Below are 19,510 nucleotides of genomic sequence, written 5' to 3' on the forward strand. Positions count from 1 at the left end.
GAACTAATACTGCATTTATGCAGTGTTGCCGAACTGGTCATCAATCATTTAGAATTTTAAATGATGGCTCTGCAGAGATTCAGACACAAACTTGTCCACATTTGCAAGACTTTGTGGTGATGGGTTTGCTATGAGTTTTTTGGGCTTTGTGGCGATGTTATTCAACGTTGTGTTCTCCAAATGGAAACTGCAGCGGAAATAACTCTCTTCTTTTACAGAAATACCTGGGGTTTCCATACTACTTGAAAATTAACCTGACCTGCAAAACACTGGTAAGGGCAAGGCTGCAAACTTGGCCAAAGCCTACCGGATCTTGGTGGGAGGTGAATTCAAATTTCAAGCGTACTTCCAGAAGCCCACGGAGCTAAGGTTGTTGACAGAAAGATCACAGGTTTGAATCCAGGGAGCAGTGTGAGCTTCCTCTGTCATCCCCAGCTTCTGCCAACCTAGCAGTTCGAAAACATGCAAATGTGAGTAGATCAATAGGTACCTCTCGAGCGGGAAGGTAACAGCTCTCCATACAGTCATGCTGGCCACATGACCTTGGAGGTGTCTATGGACAATGCTGGCTCTTCAGCTTAGAAATGAAGATGAGCAGTGTCTGGTGGGGACGAGGGACAGGGCCTTCTCGGTGGTGGCCCCTTGACTCTGGAACTCTCTCCCACTGGAGATCAGAACTGCCCCCTCCATTCTGTTGTTCAGAAAATGGGTGAAAACCTGGCTATGGGGTTTGGCTTTCGACGAGTGAATCAATATTTCTGTAATCGGATAGATGACAATGAATGATGGACAACGAATTCACTATGACGACTGACCATTGTTATTATGTGATTGAATTTTGCTGTTATAACGTTTTAATTGAATATGTTATATGATGTTTTTAATTACTGTTTTGTGATTTTATTGTTGGAAACCGGCTCGAGTCCCCCGATAGAGGGGAGAAGACCGGTATACAAAATTGCTAAATAAATAAATAAATATATGGCCCCAGCCCATCTCACATCTCACTCTATGCATCTCACTCTATGAATTATCTCACTCTATGAATTATCGTGGAGGTTAAGATCCTCTGGTGAGGCCCCGCTCTCTGTTCCACCACTGTCACAGGCCCAATTGGCAAGGACAAGAGAGAGGGCCATCTCAGTGATTGTCCCTTCCTAGTGAGATTAGGTCAGCCCCCTCCCTCCTGTCCTTTAGAAGAATGATAAAAACTTGGCTGTGGACCAAACCTTTGGAGCAGTGCAATAACAACAGCTATAGGAACCTTACTATGTCCACCAGATTTTATGCAGATAGTTGAGATTGCTTAAATAGTTAATGTGGAGATAAATGATTTTAATGTTTCAGTGATTATGTTTGTGCACAGTCTATTTATGCCCGGCACTGAATGTTTGCCACTTATATGTTGTGCTCCGCCCTGAGTCCCTTTCAGAGTGAGAAGGGTGGAATATAAATGTTTTAAATAAATAAACCACTCTGTGAAGGTTTGTACTGCTCTCCCCTTCCAGAACTCTGCAATGGCACTTCGGACAGCTCACTACAGTGGACTGAAACCAGTGGTGACTGTCACTTTTGAAGAACCCACCCACGCTGTGCGTCAGAAACAGGAACAATTGCAGATCGAAATGACGGGAGCTCCGTTCAGGATGGGAGGTATTTTCATACCCTTGGGGGTCACAGCATCCTGAGGTCCAGCGGCACCAAGTAAGCCGGTGGCATAGCAGGAGGTTCCTGACTACAGTTTAGAAAATAGGTTTCCAGCAAGGAATTTTTGTAATTGTAATGTTTTTAAATTGTATTGTGATACTATGTATACTGTTTTGTTGGAAACCGCCTTGAGTCGCCGATAGGCTGAGAAAGGCGGTATACAAATACAATAAATAAATAATAAATTTGGTTCAATTCCATCATTGGTGGAGTTCAGAATGCTCTGTGATTGTTGATGAACTATAAATCCCAGCAATTACAACTCCTAAATGTCAGGATTCTATTTCCCCCAAATTCCAGCAGTATTCACATTTGGGCATATTGAGTATTCTTGTAGAGTTTGGTCCAGATCCATCATTGTTTGAGTGCACAGTGATCTCTGGATGTAGGTGAACTACAACTCCAAAACCAAAGGACACTGCCCATCAAATCCTTCCAGTATTTTCTGTTGCTCATGGGAAAACTGTGTGCCAAGTTTGGTTCAATTCCATCGTTGGTGGGGTTCAGAATGCTCTTTGATTGTAGGTGAACTATAAATCCCAGCAACTACAACTCCCAAATGACAAAATCAATTTTTTTTGAGTGAAGGACATACATTGGGCTGTTAGGTGTCTTGTGTCCAAATTTGGTGTCAATTCACCCACTGATTTTTGAGTTCTGTTAATCCCACAAACGAACATTACATTTTTTATTTATATAGATAGAGCTTTTTCTTCTTCTTTTGGTGTTACTGGAATTAGAGTGCATCTTAGAGTAGAAGAAATATGGTATTTGTTTATTGTTCTGTGGCTCAAGTGTTGGATAAAGATTAGGTAAATCTTCATTCAACTCATTAGATCTCAGCCAGGCTATCGTAAAAATATTTTGAAAAAAAATGGGTGATCATATTTTTGAGCCCTTTGGAGAATTGGAGGAACATACATTTCACTAATAATTCATTTGCAGGTATCATCTTCAATGACGATTATCACTCTGAAAAATTAATTAATAAGCATTCACAAAACATTAACTCAGTAATTAATGGCCAGTTTAGGCATGCTAAAGATTTGGTGGTATGGAGACATGGAAACTATGCTAAAGTACCATTGAAAGCAGAACTCTTTTTACTGGGATTATTAGACAAACAGACATTGAAACCTCAAGAAAGAATTTTTCTTTATATGAGAACAGCAGCCAGAACTGAATAGATCAAACTATGGAAACAACAAAACATACTAACACCAGAAGACTGGATTACAAAAGTTTTTGAAATGGCCAAAATGGACATTAGCTCTACAACAAATACAGAAATTCTAGAAGAATTGAAACCCTTTATTGAATTTATAAAGAATCAAAGGATTTGTTAACTAATTATTATTATTATTATTATTAAACTTTATTTGTACCCCGCTAGCATCTCCCGAAGGACTCGATGCAGCTTACAAAGGCCAAGGCCTCAACAAAACAATACAACAATACAAAACCTAAAGCAAATTAAAACAATTAAAGCAATATAAACAACAAGCAATAAACAATACACCGAGACACAATAAAACTGGGCCGGGCCAGAGTAATGGGTACAGGATTAAAAGTGCTGATGTGACAGGAGGTATATAAGGCATTATAGGGCAAGTGCAGTGTGTGGTGTGCAGCAATCTTAGTTCTAGTAAAGTGCTTATGGGACTTGGTATTGGAGGATTCCTATTCTGGGAAGGCACATCGGAACAGCCAGGTCTTCAAGTTCTTTCTGAAGACTGCCAGTGTAGGGGCCTGTCTGAGATCTTTGGGGAGGGTGTTCCAGAGTCGAGGGGCCACCACAGAAAAGGCCCTGTCTCGTGTCCCCACCAAACGTGCTTGCGACGCAGGCGGGATCACGAGCAGGGCCTCTCCAGATGACCGAAGTGAGCACGTGGGTTCATAGGCGGAGATGCGGTCACGCAGGTAGGATGGTCCCAAACCGTTCAGGGCTTTGTAGGTAAGCACCTGCACCTTAAATTGGGCTCGGAAAATAAACGGCAGCCAGTGGAGCTCCTTGAACAGGAGGGTTGACCTCTCTCTGTAAGGGGCCCCAGTTAACATCCTGGCCACTGCTTGTTGGACCAGTTGGAACTTCCGAGCCGTTTTCAAGGGCAGCCCCATGTAGAGCGCATTGTAGTAGTCCAATCTGGAGGTGACCAAGGCATGGACCACCCCGGCCAGATCAGCCTTCGCAAAGTACGGTCGCAGTTGGCGCACGAGTCTTAATTGTGCGAAAGCCCTCCCAGACACCGCCGACGCCTGAGCCTCAAGCGTAAGCGATGAATCCAAGAGGACTCCCAAACTGCGGACCTGCGGCTTCAGGGGGAGTGTAACCCCGTCCAGCACAGGTTGCCACCCAATACCCCGGTCAGGTTTACGATCGACCAGGAGGACCTCTGTCTTGTCGGGATTGATCTTCAGCTTGTTCCTCCTCATCCAGATAGACACAGTGGCCAGGCATTCGTCCACCACCCGAGAGGCCTCCTTGGAATTAGGTGGAAAAGAGTAGTAGAGCTGTGTGTCATCTGCGTAGAGATGGCACCTAACTCCAAAACTCCGGATGATCTCTCCCAGCGGTTTCATGTAGATGTTAAAAAGCATGGGAGACAGAATAGAGCCTTGCGGGACCCCACAGGTCAAAGGCCAGGGGTCCGAGCAGGCTTCTCCCAACTTCACCATCTGGGATCGACCCTCCAGGAAGGATCGGAGACAAAACCGTGCCCCCAAGACCCATCCCAGAGAGTCGCCCCAGAAGGATACCATGGTCGATGGTATCGAAAGCCGCTGAGATGTCCAAGAGAACCAACAAGGTCACACTCCCCCTGTCCAGCTCTCTACGGAGGTCATCCACCAAGGCGACCAAGGCTGTCTCGGTACCGTGACCAGGCCTGAAACCAGACTGTGACTGATCTAGGTAATTAATGTCATCTAAAAAGCCCTGGAGCTGGGAGGCAACCACCCGCTCCAGCACCTTACCCAAGAAAGGGAGATTGGAGATTGGTCTGAAATCGTTCAGCACCGTGGAGTCAAGGGAAACCTTTTAAAGTAGTGGACGAACCACAGCTTGTTTCAGGTGAGATGGAAAAATCCCTTGCTCCAACGATGCATTAATGATCAACACAAACTAAAAATAATATTAATAGTTGATACATTTTGTACTATTTATATACTCTATATTCAAGAGACTTTAGATAATTGACCCATCAGTACCCTTGAATTAGACTAGAAATGGTTGCAAGCCTTATTATTTAGGTATTTTATAACCACACACACACACTTATATATACACATGCATACATACAAAAATACATGTTTGGGTACTCTTTTTAAAAAAAGAAAACATAACAATGTAACAGTGAATTCTCATGTACACAATATTAATTGAGTAACAAATGGAATTGAATTTTTAGATTTATATGGCCAGAGTTAAAACGATATAAAATACAAGTAAAGAACTGAAAAAATATAATATAAAAATAACTATTTTTATACCCTGCCTCTATCTCCCTGAAGGGACTCAGGGCGGCTTATATGGAGCCAGGCCCAACAGAATAGTTAAAACATAACACATTAAAATGCATATCAACAAAAAGATAACAATATAAAAATAAAAACAACATTAAACAGTATATAAAACATACATCAAACCAACCCATAGCAAAGTAGGAAGAACATTATTATTTATTATTTATTTATTAACTACATTTCTATACCACTTTTCTCACCACTGGGGGGACTCAAAGTGGTTTACAACATAATAAATGGCAAATTCAATGCCTCACATATATATATAAATATCACATATCTAAATCAATAACATATAACTGCAGATAAAAGCAATTAAAACTATAAAAACATCAAACATAGACATAGACATAAGCACGAAACATATTATTGCTGCAATTGACAATGTAGACATTGGATAGTATGGGAAAACATGACTACCAGTCTTGACATTGGACGACAAGAGTGTGGTCTTTTCTGTTTTATAGAGGACATTTGGAACTTTCAGAACTTTAGACGATGTGTATAATAGCACTTGAGTTGAAGATATAGTTGTAATAATTATAACAAATAGAAGGTTTCTTTCCCCCCTCAATCCCCTTTCTCTTCCTCAGTGACATAGTAGACATTTATATAGGCCTGATCTACTAATCAGAGCTCCACAACCCTTTCCTCCTAATTTGTTCTCCTTTTCTTTGTGTGGAAAAAAATAATGCATAATAAAAATCAGTGGAGAGGAAGACACATCAAGCAAACCCTTGCTGTGACTGCCTTCCACCTGGAAATCTGTGTCCTCACTGTAGATCCAGAATAGAGCTCTACAGTCACTTACAGAACCACTGCCAAGACTCTGCTCTTGGAAGACAATCATACTTGACCACAAGTGATCGCCTGTGAGATGTGTTTTTCCCCCAAATACTGAATGAGACTCATTCCGTTTCCAGGTAATGAATACCCTTGGCGTGTTGTAATGGCTTTGCAAATAAATCCACAAAGTTACCTGCCCATCCAAATTACTAATACTCATTAATATTATTCAATTGGTTGTAATGCACTTGTGTTTCCGTTTGTTCTCTGAGCATGCCCTGTCTCCAAAAGGTTGCCGAAGCGATGAGGTTTGCAGGATGTGCTGGTACACGCCGATGCCCTTCATGAATGGCAGTGTCGTCATGGATGTGATTGTGGCCAGCAATCACCTTGGCATGACTGTGGACGATAAGAGGTGAGAGAAATGCTTCGGTTTGTGGTGCAACGTTCAACGTATAGCTAGAGTGAACACAATTTTGAATGTCCTAATCGCTTGGAAAATAATAATAATGATAATGATAATGATAATGATAATAATAGTGCAATTTTCTGTCATTGTATATTTCTGCCGCTTCTGTGATGGTTCATTTGTATTTTGATTCTGTAGCCCACTTGTCGATTGATGTCCAGAATGAGCAGCATCCACCGCAGTCCTTTTTATCCTGGGCGTCGACCGTGCCAGTGTAGACTTCATTTTGGTTTGCTTCTCCATAGTGCTAATGGGTTAGGTGCTCTTGGTTCCACTCCTCAGCTGAGACCTCTCTGGCTTGGTTGGACCTGCTGGTAGTTACACTACTGCCAGCACAGCTCTCAGCGTCCTTGGAGCAGTTAAGCCCCCCACCACGACAAGATGGCACCCATTGGGGGGAATTGCAGACTGTGAAAGCAAGCTGATGAAACCATGGATCATATCCTCAGCTGTTGCAAGAAAATCACACAGACGGACTACAAACAAAGACACAATTCTGTGGCTCAGATGATTCACTGGAACTTATGTCTCAAGTACCACCTGCCAGCAGTAAAGAATTGGTGGGATCATAAACCCGCAAAAGTCATGGAAAATGAACAGGCAAAAATACTGTGGGACTTTCAAATCCAGACTGACAAAGTTTTGGAACACAATACACGAGACATCACGATTGTGGAAAAGAAAAAAGTCTGGATTATTGATGTCGCCATACCAGGTGACAGTCACATTGAGGAAAAACAACAGGAAAAACTCAGTCACTATCAAGACCTCAAAATCGAACTGCAAAGGCTCTGGCATCAACCAGTACAGGTGCTCCCAGTGGTCATTGGCACAATGGGTGCCGTGCCAAAAGATCTCAGCCGACATTTGGAAACAATAAACATCGACAAAATCACGATCTGTCAAGTGAAAAAGACCACCTTACTTGGATCTGCACACATCATTCAAAAATACATCACACAGTCCTAGACGCTTGGGAAGTGTTCGACTTGTGATTTTGTGATACGAAATCCAGCATATAGATCTCGTTTGTAGTGACATACTGTGCTTTTGTGTCAATAATAATAATAATAATAATAATAATAATAATAATAATAATAAACAAATGTCATCAAAGACAGAACTGAAAAGTCGACGACAGATCCCAAATGTAGACTCTGCAAGGAAGCAGATGAAACAATAGATCACATCCCCAGCTGCCGCAAGATCGCGCAGACAGACTACAAGCAGAGGCATAACGACATTGCTCAGATGATTCATTGGAACTTGTGCCACAAATACCATCTGTCTGCGACAAAGGACTGGTGGGATCACAAGCCTGAAAAAGTTACAGAAAATGTACACGTCAAACTACTCTGGGACTTCCGAATTCACTGACGAGTTTTGGAGCACAATACTCCTGACCTCACGAAAATGTTAAAAAAATAAAGTATGGATTGTCGATGCTGCAATCCCAGATGATAGCAGGATTGAAGAGAAACAACTGGAAAAGATGACATGATATGAGGATTTAAAGATCGAACTGCAAAGACTCTGGCACAAGCCAATCAAGGTGGCCCCAGTGGTGATCGGCACACTGGGTGCAATGCCTCAAGACCTTGGCCTGCACTTAAACACAATCAGCACTGACAAAACTACCATCTGCCAGCTGCAGAAGGCCACCTTACTGGGATCTGCATGCATTATTCGCCAATACATCACACAGTCCTAGACATTTGGGAAGTGTCCGACGTGTGATCCAATACAACAACCAGCAGAGTGATTTTGTTGGCTGTGGACTCACCTTGTTGTGTTTCACATAATAATAATAATAGTCTTTATTTCTATCCCACCCTATCTCCCAAGAAGGGACTCAGAGCGGTTTACAACAAAAATGGGTCCAGGCCGGAGACCACCATGACAAGCTCAGGCAGGGAGACTGTTGTGTAGCAGGGTGGACAGTCCATCAACAGAATCCATGTTCTGTCCCAGCCACTCACCCTTAGATAGACACTCTCAAATGTGTTCAACTGTGGGACAGGACACCGGGTCAGGTGCATGGAATCTCAATAGACTACTGCAACTCTTCCTCCCCACCCCCCAGGTCTGGCCTGCTGATACACACTGAAAGCTGATGGACAAAGTTGGGAGAAGTTCACCCCCCCACCCCTCCTTTGTCCAACCAGGTCTCAGTAATGCAGGCTAGGTCAGCGTACTCATCCAAGATTAGATCTTGGATGGCCGTTGATTTTCCATTCACCGACTTGGCATTAAGCAGCAGGACTTTCAGCCTGGCCGGGGGCGGGGGGGGGGGGGGTGAGGCTGCCTGAAAATGATTGATGAATTAAAATGACTTCCAAAGCTTGATGCACAACCGATGAAGTGGTAGCCAAACTCATATCATTAGCAAGACTGGATCCAACTTGTGTGCTGTAGGGGCCATTCCGCTTTTATAAGGCAACTAGTCTAGGCATTTTATAAGGGCTAACATTATAAATAATCATTGTTTATTTTTGGATTTTATGAATAGTCCCCTTAGAAAATGCATATGGATGTGGGTGAATTAAAACTCCCATAATCATAAAGAAAGAGAGAAAGATAAAAAGGGGAAAAAAGGAAAGAAAGAAGAAAGAAAAGAGGAAAAATAAAATAAAATAAATAATAATAACCGCTCTGAGTTGCCTGAGGGCTGAGAAGAGCGGTATACAAGTGAAGTAAATAAATAAATAAATAATGGAAAACACAGCATAGCAGATAAGTGGTTAAAAATCTGGAGCAGGATGGTATATATCTCCTTTGTTGACTTCCTGAGTATTTTCCAAGTGGCTTTTCCTCTTCTGTCTTTTGTCTTGACTTTTCTTCCCTCTTGTTTTCTCTTCTTTTTATATTATTATATTTCCATTTTTCTGTTTCAAAATAATTTGTCGCTTTTGTCCAGTCAGTTTCTTTTATTGGGGTCCCTTTATTTTTTGATATTAGGTATGTTAACCTATCCATATTTTTAATATCTACATTTTTTTCTATCCAATCACTAATTTCTGGCATCTTTTCTTTTTTCCGTAATTTTGTGTAGCAAATTCTTGCTGCAGTATTCAATTAAAAAAGGAGTTTATCTGTATTTTTTCTAATTTTTGGTCTATTATCCCTAGTAGAACTATCTCAGGTTTGAGTGGGATTCTTATATTTAACATTTCCTGCAATATTTTGTGATTTTTCCCCCAATATATATATTTCCTTTTTCTCTTTCTCTCTTTCTTTATGACTATTATTATTATTATTATTATTATTATTATTATTAGATATTTTGTATTATTTTTTTAAAAAAAACCTTCAATAAAGGTTATTTTTTTTTAAAAAAAAACTTCCATAATCATCTGTCATTGCCCCTGCAGCAGCAGTTGAAGTTGGGCACGATGGGTATGTGTGCCAGGTTTGGTCCAAATCCATCTTTGGTGGGTTCACAGTGCTTGCAGGATGTGGGTTGACTACAACTCCCATTGTTCTCTGTCATTGACAAGAGCCACAGGGCTCTGTGGATAGGACCATCTTTGTGCTGTCATGCACTGGGCCTGTGAAAAGGTCTGTAAACAGGGCGTGCTCTGTATGCCCAACAGGACACCGGGGATGCCTTGGATTAGAGGCCCTATAGATTTCTCTAAACAAAGTCTTTAGAAACTTGGAAAGTTTAACGAAGTTCTTTATTAGTGCTTAGGTCTTCAATAAATCAAATAAATACTTCAAGGCTTTGAATCAACTGGTGGCTTTCTTAATCTTGACAACAAGGGACAGGCAACTGTCTTCATGAACTGTTTCTTTCCCTACGTGTCTGTGCTGTGAATGCGCACTAATGGTACTCTCTCTGCGCATGCGCAGTCTCATCCGGAATCTTCAGTTGAAATTCAAAAGGAAAAAGCGGTTGGCCCCGCGCACACTCCCCAAGATAGCATAAATAGCCCGCGGCAGGCCAACCGCCTCCTGATCTCTTCATCCGCGCTCACAGCAGCAAGTTCGGATCTTCCTATTGCTCAGATCTACTTATTATTTGTTATTGTTGTTACGATGTCCCTTACAAAGGGATTTAAGCGTTGCTCTGCCTGTCAGAGTAATTACCCAGACAATGATGCACATTCGCTGTGCATCGCCTGCTTGGGTGAAGGACATTTATCTCAGGCCTGCTCCATATGCCAGTCCTTCACCCCACAGACAAGAAAAAATAGGGAAATTCGTTTAAAGGCTGCCCTTTATGAAAGGGCTCTTCTCCCTGTAATGGCTAAGTCTACTGAGCCAAAAAAGAAGAACTTACCTGGTCTGGCGTCCCAAGAAAAGCCGGCGAAGAAGATGAAAAAAACTAAAAATATTGAGGGCAAAACGGCCGCGGCGAGGCTCCCAAAGCAAGCGGCAGGAGTCATGGCCGCAGCTCCTCAGCTGGCCCCTTTAGCTGAGAGGGGAGAAGAGACTCCTCCACGTGGCTTTACAAATGCAGAGGAGCCGGCAGGAGCCTCCGCTCGCCTCGTGCGAGCACAGGAGGATATTGAAAGTGAAAGAGAGCCGAGATCGGCTGCAGCACGCCCCGCGCGTGCGCGGGAGGAGACCGGCGTCACGCCCCCGATGCCGACACTCTCGGCGCCGGCTCCTCCCACTGCCCAAGGGACTGCCTCAGAGGAGGAGTCAAGGCATGCAGCCTATGAAGGGCTCCTCCTATCAGCTGGCGCGAGTGCTGGGGATTTGAATCGGCACCGCGCGAGCTCCGTGCAGCCTTCCACATCGGGGATGCCAGGCGCTGGGGCCCCGAGTCGGCGCCGTGCTCGCGCTCCATCCCGTAGGAGCAAGGGCAAGAGAAGGCGTCGGGATCGATCCAGTTCCAGTGACTCCTCCTCCTCCTCCTCTTCAACGTCCAGTTCCTGCTCTGATTCATCCTGCTCTGCTAGGATGCGCAGGCAAGCACGTGCAAAGAAAGTGAAGAAAGCCTCTTCTTCAAGGCTTTCCCGACGGAATGATAGAGAGCTTCCCCTCCCTCACCCAGGATTTTATGAAATCACACCTCAAGGGAGATTCATCTATTGTGGACCACCACAACCTATGCCTCCTACTCAAGAGAATTTACGTCCTCCTAGGTGTCGTAATGAGGACTATAGACTTAACAGACAATTACCAGAACAAGAGACAATCCCTGGGTGCATGAGAGATGAGCGCCAGGGATGTTATTATTCCCAAAGGGGCACACCGTTGCCATCTGTCTGTGAGGATCACCATCCAAATGACATTATTGACTCAGATGCTTCTGTGGAGATGATGGAGGCCCCAAATATAGACAATGATAAGGAGCTTAATGGGGACCGTCTGGATGACTTTAATAAATTTGTGCAAATGATTGGGAGAATGATAACTGCATTAAGCATTCCTGCTCCCAAACCTGTTTCTACTGTAGAAGACCATATGTTTACTCCTGAGGAACAGAACACTTCCTCTCCTACACTACTCCCAACATTGCCATATTTGCTTAAGTTGACAAGGGTCCCTGACATTTCCCCGTCAATTGCCCCAGCAATTCCTAAGCGGGTTGACCTTTTTTACAAAGTAGACCTTTCATCAGCAAATTGGATTGCCCGCCCCACTGCTCCTAATACGGTAGTGGCGGAAGCAGCTAGGTCTAGAAGGCCTAAAAAATTTTCTGTGTCACCACCAGACAAGGAAGGCAAAAAGATTGATTCCCTCGGGAAGAAAGTGCATATGGCTGCGGGGTTATTCGCTAGGATGGCTCATTACGCCACCTTTATGAGCGGATACCAGAGTTTTCTCTGGAACAAAGTCCTACCTTTTATTCATCTCCTGCCTGCTGAAGACCGCCGTCTTCCTAAGGCTTATCAAGAAGAAGCCCTTATTCTTTCCAAATTTCAAAAAGCTTTTGCCAAACATATGGCAGAGACATCTGGAAAGCTCTTCGCCACGGCCACAGCTATACGTCGTCATGCGTGGTTGCGTGCTTCTTCGTTATCAGAGGAGAGTAGGTTGTTGGCAGAAGACCTTCCAATGCATGAGGAAGGTCTTTTTGATCCAGCAACGGATGAGAAAATTAAGCATTCACGTGAGGTTATGCAGGCGGCCAAATATCCCTATCCATATTCTTACTCTTGGCAGCCAGGTAGCCAGCAGAAGCCTCGTTGGCAGCAACGAGTAAGTCCAATTTATCGTAAGTCCAATTATAGTGGATATCGTAAGTCCAATTATAGTGGATACAGTGCAACTCAGAACAATCGGAATGCTTCAACAAAGTTCCAATATAACCGTAGGCAGAGCTTTGGTGCAAAGCCTAGGTACCAACCATATAACCAGAATAAGGTTAAGGCTGCGGGAAATCCCAGGCGTCGTCTTTGACGATCCATCTGTTTCTGTCCCGCAACAGTTAGGCTCTTTTCAGCCTGAGCCTTCAGAACTAGTTGGGTGTTATATATTTAAGGATAGACTTAGGCCGTTTGCACGGTCTTGGGCCGCAATAACGACCGATAGTTGGGTCCTCCAAATTGTTGAGTATGGTTATTCAATAGAATTTAAATCTCGGCCCCCGTTGGGACAGTTAAAAGTTACTCCCGAATCCCCAGCACTGCTGGAAGAGATTGAGAAGTTATTGAATAAGGGCGCGATTTCGCGCGTTCCCTCTTCAATGTTCAACAGGTGTTATTTTTCTCGTTATTTTTTAGTAACCAAGAAAGGTGGAGGTTTGCGTCCAATACTAGATTTAAGGGGAGTGAACATGTATATTGATTCGAGAAAGTTTCGTATGATTTCTCTTCCTATGATCCTTCCCTTTTTAAATAAAGATGATTGGTTCGCATCAATTGATTTAAAGGACGCATATTTTCACATTTCCATAGCTGAACACCACAGGAAATATCTTGCTTTCATGGTTGGAGAAAGGGCCTTTAATTTTAACGTCTTGCCATTCGGCCTTACTACGGCTCCTAGAGTCTTCACAAAATGCATGGCGGTAGTCGCTGCCCACCTCAGGACTAGGGGCATTACGGTGTATCCGTATATAGATGACTGGCTGTTAGTAGCGAGCTCATGTGACCGCCTGCGTGTGCATGTTGACACAGTTCTCTCTCTTCTCCAGTCTATAGGTCTTGTGGTGAACAGGGAAAAATCCCATCTAGTACCTGCCCGCAGGATTCAGTTTATTGGAGCCGTCTTGGATTCAACTTGCCAGAAGGCGTTTCTACCGGAGGAGCGTTTCGCGTCACTCAAGTCCCTGGTTGTGCAAGTCCTATGTTCAGGGGAAGTGTCAGCAAAGACAATTCAAGTACTACTGGGCCATATGGCCTCTACAACAGCGGTCACGCCATATGCCCGCTTGCGTTTCAGACCCATCCAGAACTGGTTCCTGTCAGTGTTCCGTCCTGGCATAGACGACCCCCATGTGCGGTTTCGTGTGCCGGAGGAAGTGCGGACCTCCCTATTGTGGTGGACAGAACCGACCAATGTTACTGTAGGCCTACCTTTTCAGCCTCCCGAACTGTCGAAAGTTGTCACGACGGATTCGTCTTTAAGAGGGTGGGGAGCGCATTTCAATGGTCTCACTGCCCGAGGTCTTTGGACTCCAGAGGAGGCCAAGTTCCATATAAACGTACTGGAACTGCTCGCAGTGGAAAAGGCACTAAAATCTTTCGAAATGGAATTGTTGGGCGAGGTAGTGCAGGTGATAACGGACAACACTACGACAATGTTCTATATAAACAAGCAAGGGGGAACACGGTCCCAGACTCTGTCAAGACTGACAATGCGTATCTGGGACTGGTGCATAGCGAGAGAGGTCCATCTGATGGCCGTTCACCTCCCAGGGGAGGAGAATGTTTTGGCGGACACGCTAAGCAGGACACCCATTTCGAGCCACGAGTGGTCTCTCAGTCAAGAGGAACTCAATATGATCTTCGTGATTTGGGGGGTCCCGAAAATAGACCTGTTCGCGTCGAGGGAGAACGCGAAATGTCCCCTCTTCTGTGCGCGCAGAAGAGCCAATCTAGCGCAGGGATGTCTGGGGGATGCATTCCTTCTCAAGTGGTCAGGAGATTTCCTTTACGCGTTTCCTCCGTTTCCCCTATTGGCGAAGGTCCTGTCAAAGTTAAGGAGGGACAGAGGGAACTGTATTCTAGTGACACCATGGTGGCCTCGTCAACCATGGTTCTCAGTTCTTCTCGGAATGTCCAACGGGAGATACAGACGTCTGTCGAGCAGGACAGACCTTCTGACCTTACAGGACGGAAGGGTTTGCTACCCGGACGTTCACGTGCTGAGGCTCACTGCTTGGAGGATTGCCCCAGATCATTAGATCTTACCTTAGGTTTGTCTAGTCCAGTTAGGGCTATTTTAGATGCGGCACAAAAACCGTCTACTAAACGTTCTTATGTTTATAAGTGGGCTCGTTACACAAAGTATATGTTAAGTAGGGGCTGTGACCCTGTTAGAGCTCCAGTTTCAGTAGTGTTAGACTTTTTGATTTCCTTATCTGACTTAGGTTTGTCTATCTCATCATTAAAGTGTTACCTCGCAGCCATCTCATGGTACAGAAGGAAAGAAGGGCTGCCCTCCCTTTTTGGGGAATATTTAATTAAACTTTTCCTCAAAGGTTACGGGAATGTCAAACCAGCAGTTGCCCCTGTTATTCCCTCATGGAGTTTGGAGATAGTGCTTTCATCTCTTCAAAGTGCGCCTTACGAGCCTATGGCCACGTGTGATATCTCTCATCTTTCCTGGAAAACTTCCTTTCTGGTGGCAATAACGTCGGCTCGGCGCGTTAGCGAACTTTGCGCACTTAGATCAGATGAACCATATCTCCGGTTCCACAGGGATAAGGTAGTGCTCCGTACAGACATTGCCTTTCTTCCCAAAGTATCATCACATTTTCATATGTCACAGGAGATTATTTTGCCATCCTTCTTCCAGAACCCAGACTCCCCTTTGGAGCGTAGTCTCCATTTGCTTGATGTCCGCAGGGCGTTGGCGTTCTACCTTAGTAGAACTAAAGACATAAGAAAGACGCCTAGGTTATTTGTGAAGTATAGGAAAGACTCTTGCGGTTCTCCTGTGTCATCGCAGCGTCTATCCTCATGGATAGTTTCTGCAATCAAGTTGGCTTACCAGAAATCTGGACGTGAGATTCCATCTGCCGTGAAAGGACATTCCACAAGAGCAGTATCTACTACGGCAGCATTTTGGAAGGGTGTGCCCTTGGACGCCATTTGTCGAGCTGCCACATGGTCGACGCCGCTGACATTTGTTTCACATTATAAGCTTGATTTGATGGCGAAGAAGGATGCGGCGTTCGGTCGAGCAGTGCTTTTTTCTGCGGTGGCATGACTCCCGCCATCCAAGGTGGGTAGCTCGCTAGTCTTATACCATTAGTGCGCATTTACAGCACAGACACGTAGGGAAAATGAGAGGTTGCTTACCTGTAACCGTAGTTTCCCTAGTGTTGTGCTGTGAATTCGCACGGCCCCGCCCATCCTCCCCGCAGTTTGTCATGCCTCCTCCTTCTGGCTGCTTTGGCGGCGGAAGAGATCTGGAGGCGGTTGGCCTGCCGCGGGCTATTTATGCTATCTTGGGGAGTGTGCGCGGGGCCAACCGCTTTTTCCTTTTGAATTTCAACTGAAGATTCCGGATGAGACTGCGCATGCGCAGAGAGAGTACCATTAGTGCGAATTCACAGCACAACACTAGGGAAACTACGGTTACAGGTAAGCAACCTCTCATTTCTCTATCAGGGAAATCCTTGACCTCTACCTGGGCAATCTGTCTTAGGCTCTGCTGGCCTGGGCCCCTACACCTGGTCCAAATTGCGTTATGGCTGCCGCGAGTGGTCCTTACCAAACAGAGTCCTTTTGTAGATTTCCAAGAGGAAAGAAGGTCTTCAATTCCCAGCGAAGGCTGGCTGTAAAGCTGTGGGACTGGATTTCCTGAGCAAAAGCGATGCTTCTCTGTAGAGCTGTGGGACTGAATTCCCCCAGCAAAAGCTGGCTGTACTTCCCCAGCAAAAGCTGTAAAAGACGAAGCTTTCTACAGGTGGAACTGACTCACACTCTGTGCGAAAGGCTTCTCTGTGAGAACTGAACTAGAGGTCCCCTTTTCCCCTCCTAAACCCAGAAAAAGGGGCAGAACTAAAGAACCTAATGATGATTGATGGGTCATTGGCCCTATAATTGCAAACCAAGGAAAGCCACCTTTTTGCAAAATGCATGGAACTTTGAAATACATACAAACACTCAAAGAAAGAAAAAGAAGCTGGAGCTCCTGGTATAGCCATACCAGAACAATCGTCATAAAATACAAAGATAGGTTGATACATACCTACATATATACATACATTCCTACATAAATATTTTTATCATATAAATAGATATGAACATTATTACATTAGCTGGTTTCTCTTTTCTTTTTGAATAATGTCTCTTAGAATGGAGACTGTTCTTTTACAATAGGTGAAATCATGCTGTTGTTCACATGTTGATAGACTTGATGGTTAAGTCACATTAAACAGTTCTTTGCATACTTAAGAACTATTTATAATCAGTGGTTACAGAAGTAAACATTAGTTTTTTCACAGACTTCAGACCTAGCCAGTGCAGCCTATAGTGAGCAGTATTGTGAATTGCAATCCAACAACATATGAAGGATCTGTGGTGTTGTCTAACATAACAGTGTAAAAGATATTGATTCCTGCGATTTTTAATATTCATAATATTTTCTTATTTCTAGGTTCTCTATCAATGTAAATGGATTTGTGAGAGCAACTAAACAAAGAGCTAGATTCAGGATTGGGAGAAAGGTAAATTCCTGTGGTTGGTGAGGGTTCTGAGTTCACACAATTATTCAGCAACTGAGTTGTTAATATTTCCATTATTATCATCATCATCATTATCATTATTAAGATCACCCTCATCCTCTTTGGTATCCTGCCCTTTCCCCAATATTGTGGCTCAGGCCACCTTACAGCTCCACATACAAAAACACTAGTTAAATATGTTTAAAAGGTATTTTGAAAAGCAGTACATCTGTGAAATGAAAAATATTTAAACATTCATTAAAAGATAGGTTAAAAAAAATTTAAGGATGTACAGAGTTTCTTTATGTTTTGGCATGGGAGCTACCATTTGCAGCCGAAAGTACATGAGTTTCCCATTTGGTTGTGCCACGTTTATAAAAAGGGCTTTAGAGGGCAAACATGATATGAAGATAGCACAGAGAAGGATTCAACATAAATCTGGGTTATCCATGCGTCCTTCCTTCCTACCTTTGCGCACGGAGATTTGTCATGGAGCAGCATTACAATATATCACCATAGTCTGCCACCAAAAGTGGCACAGGCCATGCAGAATGTTTACTTTGTATTCTGTGGAATGTAGTATTTGGGCCTCCATGGCTTCAATATGCAGGAGAAAGGTTAATTGTGTCCTGATGCTCTCCTCTCTGGCCTCTTTATGTCCAAATAGCTGGATGCTTTGAATCACTTCATGTCTCTGTCACATGCGTCGCGTCCCTTGTGGCACACCCACATCCGCGCCCCTGTGCTCATCCTTGGTGACTTCCCCATGAGCAAGGTTGTCCTCCTCTCTGACACGGGATTTGAAGATTACTTTCCAGTAGAGGTAAGAGATTATGGGGGTGAGTTGGGGGGGGGGGTGCAGGACTCAGGGTAATCATGGCGGTCAGCCTCTCCTGGTTTCCTTCTCATGCAAACTACACGATAAAAGGATTGGAAACCCAGATGCAGCACAGATTGGTATTAGACTACCTGTTCAGAGAAGGAGGTCTATGGGTTTGGTTGAACATGACATCAGTGAATCTGGGCAGAATGAGGAGGATGTTTCCAAGATACACCAAATAGTCAACAGAGTCAGATCCACATACACTCAGAATTCAGCTTGGTGGGGGTGGCTCACTTCAGGCTGCCTGGCTTGCAGTGGTTAAAAGCTTTGGTCATGTCTGGAATTGCAGTGGTCATAATGTTACTGATATTTTTGTGTTGCTTCACTTTGATAATATGTGATTGTAAAGTTACATTATCCTCTGCAGTGACCTCTAGAAAGACTGAACAGTCACAACTCTTGGATGTCATTCCCAACTGGGATCAAAACAGAGAATACATCCCTAGGTTGGAAGAAACATCCTGAGTGGTCAAAGATGATTGGCCAGAACAGGGGGTCATTGTGTGGCAATAGATTGACTGTTTTTTTGCGCTGCTTGTGTAAACCTGCTTGATTTGTATTGTCGAAGGCTTTCATGGCCGGAATCACTGGGTTGTTGTAGGTTTTTTTGGGCTACATGGCCATGTTCTAGAGGCATTCTCTCCTGACGTTTCGCCTGCATCTATGGCAAGCATCCTCACTACCTCACTACCTCATATAGCCCGAAAAAACCTACAACAACCCAGTGCTTGATTTGCTTCACTGAAGAACTTCAGCTTTGCAAAAAGAGAAAGTCAGGAATAAGGGAGATGTAGCTTTAAAAGGGAATTTTCAGGGATGTTCCAAATGCAGATATGTCATGATTGACTATCATATTGTCCTGCTTCTGCAGAGGGCCTTTGTTAGGGTCCCATATGTGCACTATAGACTATAGTTGTGCCATTGTTAGGGTCCCATATGTGCATTCGTGCCTGTCAAAATCATAAAGAACCAATGAACATCTGTATTGCCAGCTTAGACCAATGAACTGATTGATCTTTGAACAACAATGAAATGTGTATTCAATTTACTGCCAAAGTGATAAAAGCTCTGCGTCCCCACTGAGGGGTGTGGCAAAACCTTTCGATTGCATTGTATGAGGGTTGGAATTATTTATTTACATATAATTCAAAAGTGATACATGCCACCAAGTTTTACAGTCCTTCAATATAGTTGCCAGCATTGTGTACAACCCATTTCCAATGATGTGGAAATCGTAGGACATTTGTTGCAGCTCCTGTTCTGTTGATAGTTCAAATTGAGCGGTCAACTGCTGTAAGAATCTCTGGAATAGTTCTGAAGCGAATGCCACGACATTGTTCCTTCATCTTAG

At 43.9% G+C, this 19,510-nt stretch overlaps 1 protein-coding gene across 1 annotated transcript in view; it reads left to right on the plus strand.

Annotated features, from left to right (window-relative positions):
* LOC137095262 (cation channel sperm-associated auxiliary subunit gamma-like) overlaps nucleotides 1-19,510 on the plus strand; it is an 85,413-nt gene that overhangs the window by 8,602 nt on the left and 57,301 nt on the right. Inside the window, exons 3-7 of the mRNA XM_067461715.1 lie at nucleotides 219-272; nucleotides 1,509-1,653; nucleotides 6,307-6,430; nucleotides 17,210-17,279; nucleotides 17,944-18,099. Of these exons, the coding sequence (XP_067317816.1) occupies nucleotides 219-272; nucleotides 1,509-1,653; nucleotides 6,307-6,430; nucleotides 17,210-17,279; nucleotides 17,944-18,099 (549 nt within the window). The remainder of the gene's footprint in view (nucleotides 1-218; nucleotides 273-1,508; nucleotides 1,654-6,306; nucleotides 6,431-17,209; nucleotides 17,280-17,943; nucleotides 18,100-19,510) is intronic.

Source organism: Anolis sagrei, chromosome Y (assembly GCF_037176765.1).
Source record: "Anolis sagrei isolate rAnoSag1 chromosome Y, rAnoSag1.mat, whole genome shotgun sequence".
NCBI classification, from domain to species: domain Eukaryota; kingdom Metazoa; phylum Chordata; class Lepidosauria; order Squamata; family Dactyloidae; genus Anolis; species Anolis sagrei.